Source organism: Panthera uncia (genome assembly GCF_023721935.1).
Source record: "Panthera uncia isolate 11264 chromosome A3 unlocalized genomic scaffold, Puncia_PCG_1.0 HiC_scaffold_12, whole genome shotgun sequence".
Classification (NCBI taxonomy): Eukaryota; Metazoa; Chordata; class Mammalia; order Carnivora; family Felidae; genus Panthera; species Panthera uncia.
The window spans coordinates 38,879,392-38,900,562 of NW_026057579.1; the positions used below are offsets into that span (position 1 = coordinate 38,879,392).

The 21,171-nt window shown below is 61.7% G+C and overlaps 1 protein-coding gene across 1 annotated transcript in view; it reads left to right on the forward strand.

Moving 5' to 3' along the window:
• PXDN (peroxidasin) overlaps positions 1-20,212 on the forward strand; it is a gene marked incomplete at its 5' end in the record, with an annotated part of 42,942 nt that extends 22,730 nt beyond the window's left edge. The window contains 9 exons of the mRNA XM_049652017.1: positions 1,344-1,452; positions 1,987-2,144; positions 5,919-7,422; positions 9,742-9,876; positions 10,493-10,701; positions 14,931-15,051; positions 15,154-15,286; positions 17,553-17,666; positions 18,280-20,212. Coding sequence (XP_049507974.1) covers positions 1,344-1,452; positions 1,987-2,144; positions 5,919-7,422; positions 9,742-9,876; positions 10,493-10,701; positions 14,931-15,051; positions 15,154-15,286; positions 17,553-17,666; positions 18,280-18,399 — 2,603 coding nt within the window. The remainder of the gene's footprint in view (positions 1-1,343; positions 1,453-1,986; positions 2,145-5,918; positions 7,423-9,741; positions 9,877-10,492; positions 10,702-14,930; positions 15,052-15,153; positions 15,287-17,552; positions 17,667-18,279) is intronic.
• Positions 20,213-21,171: the final 959 nt, after the last annotated feature.

Sequence of the window (21,171 nt, forward strand, 5' to 3'; positions counted from 1 at the left end):
GTCCCAGGAAGGAGGAAGTGTGTCAGAAAGGAGGAAGGAGGGAGTGTATCCCAGCGGGAGGGAGTGTGTCCCCGGAGGGAGGAAGGAGGAAGCGTGTCCCAGGAAGGAGAAAGTGTGACCCCAGTGAGGAAGTGTGTTCCCGGAATGAGGATAAAGGAAGTGTGTCTCAGGAAGGAGGAAGTGTGTCACAGCAGGAGGGACTGTGTCCCAGGAGGGAGGAAGTGTGTCTCAGGAAGGAGGAAGTGTGTCTCAGGAAGAAGGAGCAAGTGTGTCCCAGCAGGAGGGACTGTCCCAGGAGAGAGCAAGTGTGTCCCAGGAAGGAGGAAGTGTGTCAGAAAGGAGGAAGGAGGGAGTGTGTTCCAGCGGGAGGGAGTGTGTCCCCGGAGGGAGGAAGAAGGAAGTGTGTCCCAGGAAGGAGAAAGTGTGACCCCGGAGGGAGGAAGTGTGTTCCCGGAATGAGGAAAAAGGAAGTGTGTCTCAGGAAGGAGGAAGTGTGTCCCTGGAGGGAGGAAGTGTGTCCTAGGAAGGAGGAAGTGTGTCTCAGGAAGAAGGAGGAAGTGTGTCGCAGCGGGAGGGACTGTGTCCCAGGAGGGAGCAAGCGTGTCCCAGGAAGGAGGAAGTGTGTCCCACGGCCAAGTGAAAGAAGCATTTCAATAAGATCGTTTAAATTTGTGTCAGACTCTGGAAAGGCTGAGTACGTTTAGGGAAAAAAGTACCACTTCGTGCCCGGTGACCTTTGCTCCAGCCGCGTCAGTGGATAGGGGTAGAAGATCGGTTGGTTCGGGGTTATTTTATTTAGCAAACTCTGGTATTAAGTGGGAAGAGACGAGAAGAGGGAAGTGGAAAGGCCCAGAGGCCTGCAGGTTAAGCCGTGTGGACCTGTGTATGCACGCGTGTGTGCGCGTGTGGTAATGGTGCGCTCGTGGCGGTGACGTGATCAGCCCGTAGTGGACAGGAAAATGGAGGGGGCAGAGTCTTTGTAGGGGCGAACGGCTGGAGATCCAGGCACCTGTGGAGGGTTTGGCCACTGACGGAAGGACGGAATCCACCAGGAATTAAAATTGGCCGGAGCCGAGCCTCCACTCGCGGCCGGGCTTCGCTAGGAGAATTGGCTGCTTCACGTCCCAGCTACTTTTCCCATCCTCCTCCAGGGTCACGCGGTTTCAGAAATTCAGGTCTATAATTTACATATGGCTTGAAAATAGCTTCTAGCGTGATTTAACTTTGGTGTGAAAAATAGTACTGGAGGGAGGTGTGCCTTATTCTAAATGATGTCGTGTCCACATGTGATCGCCTAACTTGTGGGGCAGTGTTTGGGTAATGAACGACCTTGTGTTTTCCAGTTCCTGACGTCAGCCGAAACGGGGACCCGTTTGTGGCCAAATCGATTGTTGAAGCAATTGCGACCGTGGACAGAGCCATAAACTCAACCCGCACGCACCTGTTTGACAGGTACTGGGGGCGGAAATGGGTTCAGACCACTGTTTGGTCAGGCTCCGGGGTGAAGCGCATGCGGTTCAGGACACGAAGCTGTGACCTATGACGTCTGAAGAAAAACCTTTCAATTTAAAAGTCACAGTCTCCATTGGCACCGGGTTTTGTGGGGTTCAGATGACGAAAGTCACCGTTTCTGAGTAGCAGGTGAGCTGTGACTCACAAGACGTTTTCAGAAAACCTCCACTTACTCACTTGGCTTACTACCGAATGGGCAAAAACAAAGTATTTGTCGGGTGCGTTGTATTTGCTTGTGTTGGCAGTTCCAAAGTGTTTTTTCCTGCCTCAGAACTGTGTGTTTTCTCTGTTGATTTAATGATTTGCCTTTAGCGTCTTTGGTTTTGACGCTTTCCACTCGGGATGAATAAAGCACAGTCTGCCACGTCTGGAGAAGCGGCTTCACCAACACTCAGCGGCAGTGATCGTACCTTGGGGTGTGATGTTCGTTCTCAAGGGTTTTTTCTGTTCTTCCCTCCGCTCCTAACCCGTTAGCCGTCCCCGTTCTCCCAATGACCTGCTGGCCTTGTTCCGGTACCCGAGGGACCCCTACACCGTGGAGCAGGCACGCGCGGGAGAGATATTTGAGCGGACGTTGCAGCTGATTCAGGAGCACGTGCGGCACGGGCTGATGGTCGACCTGAATGGAACAAGTTAGTCCTGGGGTCTTTCTCTCCCGAGTGCCGGGCGTCCACCCCACCTGTGTGGCCTCCTTGGGGGCCATGCCCGCATCCCCGTCTGAGTGCAGGCTCGGCTGCCCGGGTGCGGGCCACGCCGGGTCCTGCAGCGACGGCCTCGGGTATCTTGGACGCCCACACGCTGCTGGCCCCCGGCCGAGACAAATGGTTCCCCGTGACAAATGGCATGGAGGGAAGAGGTGGCAGGGTAGCGGCTGCCACGTGAGGCCGTGCACACTGGACGAAGCGCTGCGGGCCGTCGGGACGGCATCTGCGGCGCTCGGCTGTTTGCAGAGCGGCTGCTGAGGCCTCCCAGGTGTCATGTGCACGGTGGGTGACTGATGCCCTCTCTCCGGCCCCCGCCGTGCTGGGAGCAGAGCAGCGCCGTGAGAAGTGCCGGGTGGCCGTGGCTTTTATTCTGGAAAAGCAGCCTTCCCACCACGCGTATTCTTTCACAGCTTTCCGGGAGCACGCACAGTCCCCTCTCTCCGGGAGGCAGGCTCCGGGTTTTCAGGGTTTTTTGATTGGTCTTCAGTGAGCCAGCCGATCTTTTCCATCAGGACAGAAATGTTGGAGAATTTGACATTCTTAGATACGTGCATGTGGCTCGAAGATGTGGGAATGGGCCCCTGTCCTTGGGAGTGGAACGCGTCCTTCAAGCCTGACCTCTGCCTTGCACTGGTTTGGGGCTGAGCTTCCTGGCGCGGGTGTGCAGACTATAGGCCTGTTTCCTCGTCCTGGAGGGCGCTGGCCTCGGTTGAGTGTCGGGGGCCATCTCCGGACGTTTTCTCTCTTCCATGGACGGCCAGCCTCACCTTGGAGGTGCTCCCTGGGGAACCTGTGTTGGGCACTTCTCCACTCTTCGGGCCCAGGATGGGGACTGGGATGTGTGAGGCTCATAGCATTGTCCTGTGGACAGGGACATGTGGGGTCTGTGGCCTTGTCTCCGTGGACAGGGATGCGTGGGGCTTGTGGCCTTGTCCCCATGGACAGGGACGCATGGGGTCTGTGGCCTTGTCCCCGTGGACAGGGATGCCTGGGGCTCATGGCCTTGTCATCGTGGTGCCTCACGGTGTCCCCAGCCGTCTGCGATAGGGACCATGCTCTGCCCCCTGTGGGGGCCCGTGGGGTTGCTTGGTTTTCTTCCTCCCTTTCTTTGTGTGGCTTATCGTTCAGGAGCTAAATGTGGCCGTGGCAGCTTCCGCAGGCGGGTCCTAAACACTGTGCGGCCTCTGTACGAGGCAGAGCCCGTCTGCTGTTGGTCCTTGTGCAGGACTGCGGGGTCGTCTCCCATCAGCACGTGCTGTTTACAGGAACACGGAGACCCGGACAGACAGGAATCAGTCAGCACCCCGGCACGGGTGCACAGCCCGCCCCAGTCGGGGTGTCTGAGGCTGGGCAGGCTGGGCTGGAGCAGGTGGAGAGACCGGGGAGGGGAAAGGATAAGGGAACTCTCGGGTGCCCAACCGGAAAGGGCCCCTGAGGCGAGAGGAGGGTTTTGTCATGGTCTCCGTGATGTGGGGGCCGTGGGGCTTCTTGTAGAAAAGTGACCTGATCACGTGGATCAGGTCGTTGGGTGGCCTTGATGTGAAGGGGGAGGGGCAGCGTGGGACGCGGGGCAGGCGTCCGTGGGGTGGCCCAGGGGGTCCTGGGTGGCCGGTGTCCGTGGAGCGACCCAGGGGCACCTGTGGAGTGACCCGGGCGGGTTCCAGGTCACGGGTGTCCGTGGAGTGGCTGCGTGGGGAGGTGAAGCATTGCAGTAGGGTGGCCAGCGAGTGGGGTGGCTTCCAGCTGTGCTGAAGGCAGAGGTGACAGTCAGGTGACTGGGTCTCTGCCCAGGGGCAGGAAGCCCAGAGGTGACTCTGGGTGAATGGGGAACCTGGAGGCCAGGTTAGTGGTGGGAGGGACTGTCTCACCTCCAGCAGCTCGCAGGCATGCTCAGGGGACGCTGGTCACCAGGGGTACCTGTGTCCTCGAGCTGCAAACCCCGGTGTCCTAACTCGCCTTCGGAGCCTTCCGCACCTGTGCCCGACACAGTCCAGTCTGTTCCACTAGCCTCAGGTGCCTTCTTTTCCTCGAATTTCAGTGTTTTCCCTGGTAGTTGCTTGTCTGCCTTCGGGGATGGTTTTTATATCTAAAGCAAAGCAGAGGGAGCAAGCATGGCTGCGGATGGTCAGGGCAGTGTGCAGAGTCCCCGGCGACCAGCTCACTACCCGGAACTTGCTGATGCAGCTGGTGGTCAGCCCGCCGGGTTAGTAGGAAGGCTTGGCCTGGCAGCAGTTTATCAGGGCGCTGGGGGAGACTCGGGCGTTCAAAGCACAGCACGCGTGTCTGGGTTCACAAAGGTGGCCTGTCTGTGTCCAGCCTTGCCTGCTGGCCGGTACCCATGCTTGCCCGGGCCGTGCTCGTCCCTCTGACTGGAAAGCAGGCCAGAGGAGAGAGGGGCAGTGCAGGGGGACGCCAGCCCCGACCCCTGGGGGCTCTGGGGCTTCCCGAGGTAGACACCCCGATCCTGCTTTGCCGTGTCTGCGAGGTGCCTGCGGACGGAGTGTTCAGGTCTGAGGGAGCCGAGCGTCGGGCCAGCTCGCAGCCCAGCGTGCCTGTCCTCTCATGCGGCACGCCTGCCCCCTCCCACCTCCAGCTCTCTATTCCCTCCATGGGTGGGACTGGCTCGGCTCCTTTAAACGTAGGCAGAGTCCATCTTGACCGGCTTCAAGCAGGTACCGTGCAAGATGGTGCTGACCAGGAGTCTAGCAGTGTGGGCGGACATGTGAGCCCGTGTGTCCGTGCATGCATGCCCTTCTGTGTGCGCGTGTGCCCCTCTGCCTATGTGCCGTGTGTACACGTGTGCCCCTGCGTGTGAACGTGTATTCCTACGCGTGCATATGTGCCCTTGCGTGCGTGCTCTTGCTTGTGTGCACGTGCCTCTGCGTGTGCACGTGTGCCCCTGGGTGTGTGTGCCCCTCTGCACGTGTACCTCTGCATGTGCTCCTGTGTGTGTGCACGTGTGTCCCTGCGTGTGCATGTGCTTGTGTGCCCTGCATGTGAACGTGTACTCCTATACGTGCATATGTGCCCTTGTGTGCATGCTCTTGCTTGTGTGCGAGTGCCTCTGCATGTGCACGTGTGCCCCTGGGTGTGTGTGCCCATCTGTGTGCACGTGTATGTCTGCATGTGCTCCTGTGTGCTCCTGTGTGTGTGTGCCTGTGTGTATGCACGTGTGCCCCTGCGTGTGCATGTGCTTGTGTGCCCTGCATGTGAACGTGTACCTCTACACGTGCATATGTGCCCTTGTGTGCGTGCTTTTGCTTGTGTGCGCATGCCTCTGCGTGTGCATGTGTGCCCCTGGGTGTGTGCGCTCCTCTGCACGTGTATGTCTGCGTGTGCGTGCCTGTGTGTGTGCACGTGTGCCCCCGTGTGTGCCTGTACTGTGCACGCGGGCGTGAGGGTGCCCCTGTGCACACATGCACGCCCCCCTGAGCGCGAAGCTCTTCCAGCAGTCCCAGAACAGGCCCCTGGCGCACGTCTGGTCTTTCCTGGCTGTTCCTGCCGGGACCCCTTCCCCGGCACTGTGTGGACCCCAGGCCGTCCCCCGCTCCCCCACCGCGCGCGCCCATCCCACGAAGGTCCCCTCCCCTGGCTCCCGGCCCGGCAGGCAGGACTGGGTGGGGGAGGACCGCGGGGGCCAGGGCCGCGTGCCCGTGTGCTGCCCGCCGTCCGGAGGGTGAGCCGCGTCCCCCTCTGCCGCAGGTTACCACTACAACGACCTCGTGTCCCCCCAGTACCTGAGCCTCATTGCCAACCTGTCCGGCTGCACGGCCCACCGGCGCGTGAACAACTGCTCGGACATGTGCTTCCACCAGAAGTACCGCACGCACGACGGCACCTGCAACAATCTGCAGCACCCCATGTGGGGCGCCTCGCTGACCGCCTTCGAGCGCCTGCTGAAGGCCGTGTACGAGAACGGGTTCAACACCCCGCGGGGCATCGACCCCGGCCGGCTGTACCACGGCCACGCGCTGCCCGTGCCTCGCTTGGTGTCCACGTCCCTGATCGGGACCGAGACCGTCACGCCCGACGAGCAGTTCACGCACATGCTCATGCAGTGGGGCCAGTTTCTGGACCACGACCTGGACTCCACGGTGGTGGCCCTGAGCCAGGCTCGCTTCTCCGATGGACAGCACTGCAGCTCTGTGTGCAGCAACGACCCGCCCTGCTTCTCGGTCGCCGTGCCCCCCAACGACCCCCGCGTCAGGAACGGGGCTCGCTGCATGTTCTTCGTGCGTTCCAGCCCTGTGTGCGGCAGCGGGATGACGTCCCTCCTCATGAACTCCGTGTACCCGCGGGAGCAGATCAACCAGCTCACCTCCTACATCGACGCCTCCAACGTGTACGGGAGCACGGAGCACGAGGCGCGCGCCATCCGGGACCTGGCCAGCCACCGGGGGCTCCTGCGGCAGGGCATCGTGCAGCGGTCGGGGAAGCCGCTGCTGCCCTTTGCCACCGGGCCGCCCACGGAGTGCATGCGGGACGAGAACGAGAGCCCCATCCCCTGCTTCCTGGCCGGGGACCACCGCGCCAACGAGCAGCTGGGCCTGACCAGCATGCACACGCTCTGGTTCCGGGAGCACAACCGCGTGGCCGCCGAGCTGCTCTCCCTGAACCCGCACTGGGACGGGGACACCATCTACCACGAGGCGAGGAAGATCGTGGGCGCGCAGGTGCAGCACATCACCTACCAGCACTGGCTGCCCAAGGTGCTGGGCGAGGTGGGCATGAAGGCGCTGGGCGACTACCGCGGCTACGACCCGGGCGTCAACGCCGGCATCTTCAACGCCTTCGCCACGGCCGCCTTCAGGTTCGGCCACACGCTGGTCAACCCCGTGCTCTACCGGCTGGACGAGAACTTCGAGCCCATCGTGCAGGGACACATCCCCCTGCACAAAGCCTTCTTCTCTCCCTTCCGCATAGTGAACGAGGGCGGCATCGACCCGCTGCTCAGGGGCCTGTTCGGCGTGGCCGGGAAGATGCGTGTCCCCTCGCAGCTGCTGAACACGGAGCTCACCGAGCGGCTCTTCTCCATGGCGCACGCGGTGGCGCTGGACCTGGCCGCCATCAACATCCAGCGGGGCCGGGACCACGGCATCCCGCCCTACCACGAATACCGAGTGTACTGCAACCTGTCGTCCGCCCACACCTTTGAGGACCTGAAAAATGAGATCAAGAACCCCGAGATCCGGGAGAAGCTGAGACGGTGAGTTGAAGGAGGAGCCACCGTGTGGCGTCTTGGGTTTCTCAACGTTGTCAGGGTCAGGCGTGCCGAGAAACGTGGCCCCACGTGTGCGTGGCTGTTGTTCTCGGGATCCTAGTGTGTGTTTGTGCAGCCGGGAGGGCAGAGCCTGTGGAGGGGTCGCCTTCGGAGGCTGTGCAGGTGCAGGGAGCGGTGGCCACAGCCACGTGGGTGCCTGGCCTGCTTGTGCAGGGGAGCCCGACGGGAGGGGAAGGACCTGCGGGGAACCTCGGGCCCCAGCGTGCGTGCGTGGGGCTCTGTGGGCAGCTCCCTTGCTCGCAGCAGGCAGAGAGCACCAGAGCTCGGCCAGCACGACAGGGACACCTCTGTGTCCGGGGACCACTGCCCACAGCCTCAGGCAATCATGCGGGCTCCGGGCAGCAGGTGCCCGGGGCCTGTGGCGCTGGAACCGTGAGGGTGCTCTGGGCACCCCAAGACCACAGGGGCAGCAGGGAGGTTAGCGGCCTTGGTCCCTGGCTGGGCGGTGCGTTAGACCTGCATTTCTCCACTCACTCAGCCGTCCGCCCTTCTCACGGGCACGGCTGCCCTTGGCTTGCTGACTACCTACTGTGTGACTTGTCGTTTCTTTAATGCAAATAGTCCCTCTTTAGAGTTTTTCCATAACGATCCCTCCTCGTCCTCGGACTTGTCAAGTACGTCTACAAGTCATCGTGTATTTAAGTTGCGTTCATTCACGTCGGAAAGAATTGTTTGAAAAAGGAAAGCTGTCTGAGGCCACACTACGTGCTTTCTGGACTCTCCGGTTCGCCCGGTTTGCTTATTCTGAGTTACTCACTTTCCACCGAAGGTGAGGCGTTCCCCAGTTAGGATCTGACCGTGGCTTCTCCAAGACGATCACTTTTTACTCGTAACTTATCGCGAGGTGCGACGACGTGAACGAACCTAGCCCTCCTGAGTCCGGCGCGTTCCAGCGTCCTTTAAGTAACGGTATCAGGCTGCCGGTTTGTGTGAATCCTGCGGCACTGGGACGTCACCGGGCACAGAACCGCTCGGTCAGGATTTGCGGGATCTGTGTTTCTTACGTGCCGGTCCCGTCCGGATGAACACGGGTCGCTCTCCCGCATTTCTCTGCTTTGCCAAACTCCGTTCACGACAGTGGGGAGACCCTAGCGTCCCAGCGCCACAGGCCGGGGGAGGGGTGCCCGCCTCGTGCGCCGCAGACCCTGGAAAAGAAACTCCACCGTCTTCACCACAACAGCGAGTTCCTCAGCCGTCAGCCCCCGAGCCCCGCGGGAGGGGTGGGGGGCCTGGCCCGAGTGGGGTGCTCCCTGCTGGCTGTGGCCCCCGAGCGAGCGGGTGTGGGCGCTGTCCCCTCGTGGGGAGCGGCTCCTTCAAGCGGAGGCCGCGTCGGCGGCGAGGTCACGGGAGCCGTGCAGGCTGGGGCTCCCGACTTCCCCGCCTGCCCTCAGCCCCGCTCCCCGGGGAAACCACGGCACGAGGCTCCTCTGTTTGCAGCCGAGGTCAGTGCTGATGGCGTGGGGCTTGGCGGGAGCGCCCAGCCACCTTCTCGAGGGTGCCTGAGCAGCACCCCCTCTTTCCTCTGTGGCCACAGCCCCGCCGACGGAGCCGGCCGCGCCTCTGAGCCGGATAGTGTGCGTATAGAAAACCCAGCTGAGCTCTGAGTCCCAACTGAGACCGAGCACCCGCGTCTGGGAGAGCCGCGTGCGTGTCTCAGGGGAGAGCCTGCCGCCAGCTCTCTGCCCGCGTGCTTGTGCTTCGCGGGAGCTGGAAGAGCTCGATGAAAGTGTTTGCTCTTGAACGTTTCAACCCCGCTGTCTTGGCCTCCTGTGCTGTTCTGCTGAGCAAATGGCTTAGTTACCGCAAACCTATTTTCAACAAACGGTAGAATTCCAGCGTCACAATTACCCCTCGGAAAGTCTGTCCTCAGTTATGTGAAGTTTGTTTATTTATATTTATGAAAAAAACCTGGAAGGTTGTACGTTATTCTGTCAAGTGTGATGATCTCTGAACAGAAAAGGTGTGATTTTAACTCTCTTCCTGTATTTCTTGGTTTTTCTAAACTTACTATAAACGTGCGGTATGCTTTATGTGTGTGTATACGTACATGCACAGAAAGTAGGGAAAAGTTTTGAAATGTAACAGGTAGACGGTTTGAGTAATGATGAATGTTCTTTGTGGAAAGCAGGTCCGAATGATGCTAAATGGTAGTAAAGATGGGGACTTTTCTCACGTTGGTTTTATGTACTAGCTGCCGCACGCCTAAGCAAATTTGAGGTTTCACTGGGTTGTTTTCCTTTGTAGGTTATACGGGTCCCCACTCAACATCGACTTATTTCCTGCCCTCATGGTAGAGGATTTGGTCCCTGGCAGCCGACTGGGACCGACCCTGATGTGCCTGCTGAGTACACAGTTCAAGCGCCTGAGAGATGGGGACAGGTAAAGGCAGGTGCCGTAGGGACGACAGGTGAAGGCAGGTGAGGCCGGGGAGAGCCTCTGCTCTGAAATGCACCTTTCCGGGGACTCGGGGATGTGCGGGGCAGGTGGCGGAGACTGTGTCCAGGTGAAAGTGGATGCGCGTCTTCGCGCCTCGCCGCGTTCGAGATTAGCTCCCTAGTGTGGGGACCTGCCCCCGACTGCAGCCCCAGGATCACGTGACCCAGGTCACAGGTGCTTTCGCGCCCTTCCACGTAGCGAGGGCATCTCTGTTCCCAAGAACGGTGCACACGGTTCAACCGCTGTGGCAGTTCGGAGGGATTTGAGCTTCTGGCAAGACTGACACGATGTCACGAGTGGGGTTTACCGCGGGGCAGTGCAGCAGGGGCCGCGCCACGCCAGGGGTCTCACCCCCACCTGCGCCAGCTTCTCTGCTGCGTCCAGTACAGGCCCCGTGTGTTGGGTCTTGAGTAGGAGGCGTGATCCGAGCTTGAGCCCCTCTTAAGTGACAGCGGACTGAGCCCCGCGGCGTCCGTGCCGGCGGCAGAGCTTCCTGGCGGTTTCCCCGCGCCTCCGCGGGGCCTCCGGGCGTCTGACCTTGCTCTCACTCTGGAAACAGGCTGTGGTACGAGAACCCGGGGGTGTTCTCCCCGGCGCAGCTGACACAGATCAAGCAGACGTCGCTGGCCAGGATTCTGTGTGACAACGCGGACAACATCACGCGTGTGCAGAGGGACGTGTTCCGGGTGGCCGAGTTCCCCCATGGCTACAGCAGCTGCGACGACGTCCCCCGCGTGGACCTGCGCGTGTGGCAGGACTGCTGTGAAGGTGCGCGTCCCTGACGCCTGGCCCCTCCCCCGCCTCTGTGGTTTGTCTTCCCCACTGCCTGCCCGCTCCTGCCGCGCTCACCGCCTGCCGCGGTGCTCCCAGGGCGTCTGGCGCGGTGCTCCCGGGGCTCCTGCCTAGGTGCTCCCGGGGCGTCTGGTGTGGTGCTCCTGGGGCGTCTGGGTTGGTGCTCCCGGGGTTCCTGCTGTGGTGCTCCTGGGGCGTCTGGCGTGGTGCTCCCGGGGCTCCTGCGGTAGTGTTCCCGGGGCTTCTGGCGTGGTGCTCCCGGGGCGTCTGGCGCGGTGCTCCTGGGGCTCCTGCCATGGTACTCCCGGGGTGTCTGGAGTGGTGCTCCCGTGGCTCCTGCCATGGTACTCCCGGGGTGTCTGGTGTGGTGCTCCCGGGGCGTCTGGAGTGGTGCTCTCTGGACGCTTGGCCACAGTGGGGACAGAACCAGGTACCGCCCCTGCGGGCAGCCATGCAGGGTCGCTGCACAGTCTGAGAGGCCGCAGTCACGAAGGATTGGTAGTGACGTGGTGGCGTTTCCTGTAAGTGATGTGCCCAGCGGAGGAGACAGGAGACGAGAGTGTGCATGAGGAGACGGGCTTCTGTGCTGTCTCTGAAACCTAACGTGCGTCTAAACGGGGGCACTTGCGTGTTGTCCTGAGTGTCGTGTATGCGCACGCGCGGGTGCCCCTGCCACGTGGACGCCCCCAGGATGTGTGCTCAGTAGAGAAGTGTGTGCTGTGCGTCCAGACCCCTGTGAGAACACCGTACCCGGAGGGGCGCGTTGTGTAAGATCAGGAGGAGGGCCGAGGCCTGTGGAGTGGTGGGGAGGGGTGGGGAGGGGTGGCGGGTCTCTGGCCGCACCTGGTCCCTGCTGCGGGGCCGCTGTCCTCCTGCCGCGGAGCCCTTGCACTCCCACTGTGGCGAACCACGAATTTGACCTTTTCATTTGAACGTGATTTTGGCTTCATTGAAACTGCATTCGGAGACTGGAATGTGGAAGCCAGGTGTGTTTGGAGCTGCCCTGCGTGACCCACACGCCCGCGGACACAGCCCCTTCCGCCCGGCATGCCGGTGGACAGGAGGCACGGACTAGAGTTGTTCCCTCTCCTTTCCAGAAGAAATAGTTCGGTCAGGCTCTTGTCCTCACTGGTGATTACTCTCAGGAGGCTGCTGTTTGCATGAGGAGGTATCGGAACCTGGGTCCGTGGCCTAGAGCTGTTTGCGGTGTCTCCCTTTGAGTCCGTGCGCGTGTGGGTGCCTGCGCTGATCCGGTTGTGCATCTGCCCCCCTTGGTTCTCTGCGTGTGAACGTACGGTGTGCGTACACGTAGGTGCTAAACAGGGATGCGTGGCACACGCGGTTCACAAGAGAGTTCGCGTGAAGATGAGGACTGAGTTTGCTGCACGCCCCATCTTCCAAAACATTTGTATTCTCACTATTACCTCGAAGGAACCATGTTCTTGTTTTTAGTTTTTTTGAAAAACATCGTCCTTGTTTGTCCAACTCCGCGTGCTTTCCTGCAAATCTGGCAGAGGATGCAGGAAGCTGTCCTGACCCCTGGGAAAAGCCGGTTCCCGGATAACTGGCTTCCTGATAGCTTTACCAGGGGCCCCTTGCTGCATAGGAAGGGGCTGAGCCGGGGTTCCTGTTCCGCTCGGAAAACCCAGAGTCCCGGGAGAGACGGGGTCTTGCCAGGCGGACCTTTCCTGGAGCTGCTGGGGCCGGCTCTCCTGTCTGCGCAGCTGCCAAAGGCATTTCTGACATCCTTTGTCCCCGACGCTTTTCCTCCGGAAATAGCAGGCCCGGTCCAGAGCTGACCAAGTTAAGGATGCTTTGTATTTTTTTTTTTTTTTTTTTTACATTTATTTATTTTTGAGAGATAGAGTGAGACAAAGTGAGAGTGGGGGAGGGGCAGAGAGAGAGGGAGACGCAGAATCCGAAGCCGGCGCCAGGCTCCGAGCCATCAGCACAGAGCCCGATGCGGGGCTCGAACTCATGGACCGCGAGATCGTGACCTGAGCCGAAGTCGGATGCTCAACCGACAGAGCCACCCAGGCGCCCCGAAAGGATGCTTTATAAGCTTTGTCTTTCATAGTAGTTCCAAAGTCGTGTTTAAAATACAGTAGGAAAAAATAGTTTCGACAGACCGAACGTCGGTCACTGTTTACTTTCCATTCAGCTTTTTTTTTTTTTTTTTTCAACGTTTTTTATTTATTTTTGGGACAGAGAGAGACAGAGCATGAATGGGGGAGGGGCAGAGAGAGGGAGACACAGAATCGGAAACAGGCTCCAGGCTCCGAGCCATCAGCCCAGAGCCTGACGCGGGGCTCGAACTCACGGACCGCGAGATCGTGACCTGGCTGAAGTCGGACGCTTAACCGACTGCGCCACCCAGGCGCCCCTCCATTCAGCTTTTAAAGACTCGCTGAAAGCAGCCCTCTGAGCTCCCCCCGGAGCCACAGCCGCGCATCGTGTGCACAGAGGGGCCGGACGGGAGGGTTCCTGGGCGGGTGGTTTCAGAGGGGAGTTTCAAATTGCCCCTCTGTGGGCAAGGAAGAGCACATAGGCACACGCACACACTCTTGCACATGTTGGTGTATTTTGAAGTAATCGCGTGGGTTATAAAATACCGCGGATGATTCCGGGACCTGAATAGATGCATCGGTCGTTTGTTACGTATCAGTCACTGTTCTCTGTCCCGTGTGTCTGTATGAGTACACGTGTGCCTAAGTACGCATGCGCGTGTGTATGCATATGTGTATACACGCACACGTGTATGCACGCACATGCGTGTGTACGCTCACGCATGTGTATGTGCATCTGTGTGCGTGTGCACACACGTGTGTACTGTGTATGTGTGTACGTGCACACATGCACAGACGGGCGTGTGTCCACACGTGTGTGTATGTGCATACGTGTGCACACATGCACAGATGGGTGCGTATGTGCGTACGAATGCATGCATATGCACACATTGCGTGTTTGTACACTTGTGTATGTGTGTGCATAGGTACGCACGTATGTATACATACGTGTGTGTACTGGCGTGTGTGTGTGTTTGTAGGGAAATAGGGCACGTTTTCCTGAACTAGAGGAGGAAATCTGAGCGTGCCCCTGTGCTCCTGAATAACTCACTCACGTGTGTGTGTGGGCAAGATTGGGAAGTTAGCGTGGATACACATGCACGTTCGCACGACAGGGATTTAATCTCGCGCCCCCGGGTCCCCTCTGTCCTCCTCTGGGCCCGCCGCAGCCTCTCCCTGGGTTCAGATCAGAGCCGGCTCTGCGTTCGGGGCGCTGGCGCTCCGCGGGCGGGGCTGCGTTCTCTCGGTGTGGCCGCAGGAGGCGCGTGATGCCGGCCTGTCCCCCCGCGCGGGACCTTCACGAGGATTACTGGCTGGATCGTGGTGTCTGTGTTTGCGCAGCATGAGTGTCGCCGTGGGCTCCTGCTGCCGCCCCGAGGGGCACCTGGCCGCACGGTGTGAGCACCGCTGGGGAGGGTGTGTGCTTTAGCGCCACGGGCTGCGCGTCCTCTGCTCCCACAGCGTTGCCCCAGGCCTCCCGGTCCCACGAGCCTACGCTGTGACCCTGCATCGGGGCGGAGTGGCGTGACATGGGTCCGGGAGCGGGTGGGAAGCCGAGTGGTGGCTGCTGACGATCGGAGGCGCATGGAGGCCTCCGGGAGGCGCGGTCTGCGGGCAGAGGGGCTCCAGGCCCTGCCTTCCCTTCCCAGCGGCCAGCAGGCGGAGCGGCCTGGCTCTGGCCCCAGCTTACGCTCCACGTCCTGCTGTCTGGGGCCGGGCCGCCGGACGGGGCACCGGCGTGTGCAATGTGCTCCACATCGCCCCCCCCCCCACCCCCCACCGCAGGGGAAGCTGACGTCCTGGCGCGAGCAGACAGATGTGAGGCTGGGACCGCGTGCCCCCGTCCCTGTGGTGGGGGAGGCCGGCGTGGGTTTGAGAGGACAGCTGCAATGCTTCGTGCCTGCAGGAGGCCGGAGCAGGCTGGGGGCTCCCGGGAACTGGGGGGGGGGGGGACCCAGAGGCCATCTTGCCTGTGGCGGGAAAAGGGAAGCACAGTTGGGCCCTTGGCCGCTGCGGCCGCCAGGCGGTGGCTCGAGTTGTACACGTGCCGGAAGGCCAGCTGACGTCTCCCAGGATGAGCCTGTGTCTTCCGAATTGGACCCAACGCCACCTGACACACCCCTTCTGCTTGCGTTTCAGACTGCCGGACCCGGGGACAGTTCAACGCGTTCTCGTATCATCTCCGAGGCAGGCGGTCCCTGGGGTTCAGCTACCAGGAGGACGGCCCCGCTGGGGGAGCGGGCCCCGGGGGGACACCAAGGTACGGCCGTCTCCGGGGTGAGGTCCCGGTGCTGGGCGGGGGCACGTGCAGCCACCAGTGGCCTCCAGCTCGAGTCACAGCTTCCCCTTCTCCCCCGCGCAGCGTGGGGCAGCACAGAAAGCGCCCCGGCAATGCCACGGCCGCGTCCCGTGAGCGTCCACAGGTTCCGGGGACGAACGACTTCAAGGACTTCGTTGTGGAAATGCAGAAGACCATCACGGACCTCAGAGAGCAGGTAACTGCCTGGCACGTCCTGTCCCACGCTGCAGATGGCACTGTGGCCACCGTGACTGCGTGGGTGTGCCACTGGTCTGCCCTCACTTGGAGCCTCCAGGGACACCACTTCCTTCTGGGGCCGCTTTGTGGCCTGTCCCCGGCCCAGCTACTTTGGGCTGCCCTCAGGATTCCCACGGCTGGGGGGCTTATGCTTTGAGCTGCCCGCAGGTGCCCTTGTGGGAGGGGGTCCCCGGAGCGGCCAGAGTCCATAGGTCAGGAGGGGGCTCAGGATTAGGGCCACGAGGGAGAAGCCACACTTCAGGTCCCGTCCTGAGGCCATGACGATGTGATCCTTGTTCCCAGGGCCGGATCAGGAGCTGGTTTGTGGTCAGGACCCCCTGGTGGGGGCAGGGCACCGTCTATACACTGGGCTCTTCTCTGGGCATCCGTAGGGTTTGCAGAAAACCATCTGTCCTCCCCGGCTCAGGGGACTTGCTTCCTCCTCTCCCGTCTCTGTGTCCGGGCCTCCGTGGTGGGCTTTTATGTATCACGAGTGGAGACTGAGGCCTTAGTAATAAGCGTGCAGACCTCGGACGGTCCTTTTGGCAGGGATTCCTGATGTTGTGGAAACTTCTGGAGACGTGCCTGTGACTGGTGGTCTTGGAGCACGACCCCACTCCTACTTACGGGGCCCCCAGTCCTCAGGGATGGGACCCTGGGGTCTTCTGTCCCAGCCTCTCGGAGAGGTGTCCCGGCTCTGACCGCGTCTGCCCTCCTGTCTTGACGTGCACGTGCAGTGTGAGGTGATCTCACCTGACGGCCTTTATTTGCTGTCACACGGCAAATGGAGACAGGCTAGGAGGGGATAGCGGGCACCGTGCAGAGTTCAGGGTTTAAGGCACCAGGAGAGCAGCCCCCAAAAGTCACTTGGAGCCGAAGAGACAACCAGGCTGTGACAAGCACCGGGTGTCCTGGGGGCCCAGCCCGACACAGGTGGGCACTGGGAGGCCTGAAGACAGTCTCTCGGAGACCCTTGGAGCGTCACAGGTGGGTGGGGGGCGGGGGGGTCACGCTCTGCAGGTGGGGTAGTGTGAGCAGAGGCAGGAGGCAGGACGAGGCAGCGTTAGGCGAGCGTCTGTGGGTCCGTGACTTCTCGCACCTGCAGGATGAAGTGACTCTGCCGTCCCCTATCTCCTTTGCTCTGCGCAGCTCTGCGTTTCAGGGCAGGTGCTGGTCAGGGGCGCCAGGGCTCGTGCCTTGCGGGGGGACGTCTGCTGTGACTGCAGCCCAGGAGGGAGTGGGGGCACCTGTCCTGCTCCGTGCGGCCGCGCTGCGTCCCGCAGACGTGCTCACGGTCTCCCCGAGGCGGACGCGGCTCCAGTCCTGGCCTTGCTGCCTCTGGCTTTACGCTGAAACGGGGTCAGCAGCCACCGAGGGAGCCCCCGCCATCCCCAGCAGCCCTGCCCGGCCCGTGGCCCCCGCTGCTGCACCTCAGGGACCTTCCTTTCCCTCCCTTCTTGGAAGGTCCGGTGGCTTTCGAGATCGGTTGTGCTGACAAGTGCCGGCTTCTGCTCGGAGCCTGCCTGTGACCTGCCGGCTCGAGTGCCCGTCGGCCCGTAAATGTCAGGTCACCAGGCCGTGGGTGAGCTGGGTGCTGAGTTCCCCGGGGCAGGTGACTTCGCTGCTCTGGGCGGCGGTCTGGCCTCGCGCAGGGGGGAGGCCGTGCTGTTTTCCCCGTGCTGTCACACCGCGTGCACGTCACGCGTTTCACTGACGGGGGCTCGTAGGGGGTCTGCGAGTTCACTGTTCGGCCCACTCCCGCCCTCCGTCAGAGCTGCGGGCGCCATGTCAGGCAGTTGTGCCCAATTGTGCCCGTTCTGGGGGGTCTGGAGATGCGGCTGCCTGTGACGGAAACCCCACGCGAGGACAGTCTAGACGTGCCGGCCCAGCCGCGGGGTCGGAGGGAGGGACGCCCGCGGAGCCCGGTCACGACCGTCGGCCGCCGGGGTCCAAGCTCAGGGTGTTCCCGTCCGGCTGGGTCTGGTGCTCGCCGGCCTGTGGGAAGCCGCCCTCTGATTCTCCGGGCTCCTCCTGCTCCCCCGCAGCTGCGCCTCCCATGCCTTGCACCGTAGGCCCAGGTGCGGCGTAGGCCGGCGAGGCTGTCGCCTGCCCGGTGACGGGCCGGCTCTGGGAGGCGCCGCTCCCGGCGACGGTACAGCCGCCCTTGCAGAGAGAAGCTCTTGGTCGCGTGTGACCCGCACACGTCTCGCTTTGCTTTGCGGCAGATAAAGAGGCTGGAGGCCCGGCTCAGCGCCACGGACTGCACGGACGCAGACGGGGAGCCTCACGCCAACGGCGCCACGTGGAAGCAAGACGCGTGTACCACCTGCGAGTGCCGTGTGAGTGCGGGGCCCCGGCACGTGGGCTCCGGGGCGGGCGGCCGCAGGGTCCGCCAGAGGCCCCAGTGGTTGTCTGGGGAGGGGGTGGCTCTTCCCCGAGAGCCGCCGTTACGCGGCTGCCCGAGCAGCCGCTGAGGTGCCTATACCAGCGAGGAGGCTGGTCCCGCCGGGTGGCCTGGGCCTCCAGAGGAAGGGGACGGGCCGCCGTGGTGCCCGGGCCGGAGGCTGGGGGCAGAGGCTGGGGGCACAGCACAGGGCAGTGGGCCAGGCAGGCGCCCCGGGATCCCTGGCGGTTGTCGCGTTTGGGCAGGGCAGGGACCGCGCCTCCTGACTTTGTCCTCCTCTGGCTGACATCCCCGGACGCGGGGTCTCAGGGGTGGGGCCGGGAGGGTGTGCTGAGCCCCAGGTCCCGGGCTGTCCTCAGGGTGGGGAGCCGAGGGCGGGGACCTTGCGGAAGAAGTACAGAGTGTCCGAAGCCATGAATCACCCGGAGAACGGCCCCTGTGTTACAGAGTGCACCAGAGAACTCGGGCGCAGGCGGGTGGGGGAGGGCGGGCGGCGCCCAGGACGCGCACCCCAGGAGCTGACCGGTGCTGGCGCCTCTCTCCTCCAGGACGGGCAGGTCACGTGCTTTGTGGAAGCCTGCCAGCCTGCCGGTTGCCCAGCGCCCGTGAGAGCCCCCGGGGCCTGCTGTCCGGCCTGCCCGAGAGACGGCTCGGGGAAGAGGCCGTAGGCTCCGTGAAGCCTTCGGCCGCCCGCGCAGGGCGTGTGGACGAGAGGGACCATCGCCACCCGGGACCCCTTCTGTCTCCGGAGGAGCACAGGTGTTTAGAGCAGAGCGTTGGCGGAGGAGAAACCACGGACACACGTCCTGACTTCACGTTAGATTCTCAGGTTTTTATTTAAGTTTTTTTAACGACAAATTGGTGCTACTAGTAAGTTGCACGGTCCAGTTATTTAGGCTGCTGGATTCGTGTCCCTGGATGCTACTCGTCTCCCCAACCAAACGTTCGTCTCCTGGGCTTCGACGCCTGGAGCTCGGCAGCCGCCCGCCGTGAGGGCGCGTCACGGAGCCGCCAGAAGGAAGCGCACCGCAGGGAGAGCGGGATCAGCACTTGGCCGACGGGCAGGCTGGTGGGAGAGCCGGCTGACGTCCGGGCGGCGGGTGCAGGCTCCCCGGGCCCGACCTGACACCAGCAGGGAGCACACGGCCCCGCGGCTCAGCCCCCGCTCGCCGGCGACCTCCAGCACGTCTCCCGTGAGGACATCAGCCACGTGCAGAAACCATGGCTTGTGTGGCACCGCCTGGGGTGGACCAAGTGTGGAACCCCCTCCCCCCCCATTCCTGCTCAACCCTGGGTGTGGTGCCCGCACGGAGGCCTCTCCCGATGGAGGAGTCGGTGTTGGCGACTTTGTGACTTCAGGTTGTGTAAGTGCCTTAAGGAAACAATCAGTCCCTATACCTCATTTGTATTTTCAAAGTGCAGGATGTTTGACGAGATTGCGCCCATGTTTGCGGTGTTCGGGTGGCAGAGAAATGCCTTCCACTGTGCGAAAGTCGTCTCCGAATTCAGTGAAGAGCAACCATCATACCTCGTGGTCTCTCTTTTCAATTGACCAGAAACCTTCTTCTTTGTTTTCAATATGAAGTGATCTGTGTTCTCAGAAACGTGTCCCTGAACGTGCGGGCGCCGTGGGAAGTGCCCCGAGGTCACAGGTGGTTTCGTATGTGGGGGGCGCGTCCCGGGCTGGGGGGTCACAACCCATCCCTGGGGTGGCCAGGAGGCCGTCGGGCACGTCGTGAGCAGTTTCGAAGCCCGACCTGGGCCCGGCACGGCCTTCCTTCCGGAAGCAGGAGACCCCGGCTCTGTGACCAGCCGGCCCCAACCGTGGGAGGGAGTGCACATCCCCGCCATGAGCGTGTTCACAGCGGCTCTAAACACAGCCAACTTGACTTCTCATCCTCGTCACGTTGAGTGGTAAATACAAGCTGGTGTTCCGTGGGGCGTGGGACTGCCCCTGAGGGATCAAGTCACTTTTAACACCCAAACCCTAGAACCGATTTCTGTCGAGTAGAGAGCGGAGGACTGTGCACAGCGTGACAGTTGTGGAGGTTGCTCAGGTGTAGAACGGCAGCGGACCCCACCCTCCGCGAGCAGCCGGCGTCTCCAGGCGCCTTGGTGGCGGATTGTGGTTTTGCTTGGAGGCACATGCACGTGGGCTAGAACGGGTGACTGGGACTGTGTCCTCTACCCGGAGGCACGGCTGCCTGTGACTCGCGGTGCCTGTCTGGAACCACAGCGGGAACGTGGAATGTGGCGGGGCCACCGGATTAATCTCACGCGGAGCGTCCGAGCTGCGGGCGGGGTCCCGGGGCCCTCTCGGCAGCCACGGTGACATGAGGCGAGTGTACATATTTATTTACTTTCTGACTGTTGCCAACAGACAAGTGCCTTTTTACGTTCATTGTAACCAGTTCATACCAAAGAAACGTTTGCACTATGTAACGATGCCTTCAGTTCAAATAAATGGGCCACGTTTTCAAACGGAGAGTGGCGTTCTTTTTTCCCTCAGCCCGTCGTCGGGGCGGCACCTTGGGGGCCCTTGGGAGGCCGACAGCAAGGTCGGGACCCGAGGCAGCTCCTGGAGAGAGCCCAAGCTGCTCTGCCCGTGCACGGTCTCCCACGAAAATGTGAGAGAAAGCAGAGAAACGGAAGCGGAGTTAGAACAGATGCTTTGGGGCCCGTGGGGGCTCTGTCAGTTTAGCGTCGAACACGATTTCAGCTCAGGCCATGATCCCACAGTTGTGGGATCGAGCTCCGTTTCGGGCTCTGTGCTGACAGCACACAGCCTACTTGGGATTCTCTCTCTCTCTCTCTCTCTCTCTGCCCCTCCTCCCTCTCAAAACAAACAAACAAACAAACAAACGGACTCTGCTCTCAAATAGCTAGGACGCTGTCACAGGCCGAGGCGCTTTGCCGTTTCGATCTCAGGGGACCGTGACGTGTCGCGGTCTGGACCTGGACCAAGACGTGTCTGCCAGAGACGCCGTGTGGCCCTGGCCGACACGCGGACTCTGCAGGGGTCCCAGAGACGGAGGTGACAGACGCGGGCTGTTCCTCCGGGGACCCGCCCTAGTCCGGGCTCTGGGTGCGAGAGGAGAGGACGCTGCTCCGAGGGGCACTGGAGGGGGTGGGGCACCTTCCCGTCTCTGGAAGAGTCGGTTCTTTACGCTGTTATCGAAAGGAGAACAGGGAGTGAACAGCAGGGAAGATCGCACGCGTTTCTCAAACTGCCGAGTTGCTTCCCAGCCACACACGCGAGTGGCTGTGCGACACCCAAGTCTGGGGAGCTGAGGCCCTCAGTTCCCGGATGCTTTAGCGACGCGTTCTCCGTCCTCGACGGCGCGCCCGCTCGGGGTCGTGGGGAGCTTGCAACCGCTCTTCACCAGCCACGTAAGAATTCTCGTCTCTCCTTAGACGTGTGTAATGCTACGTATTTGTGT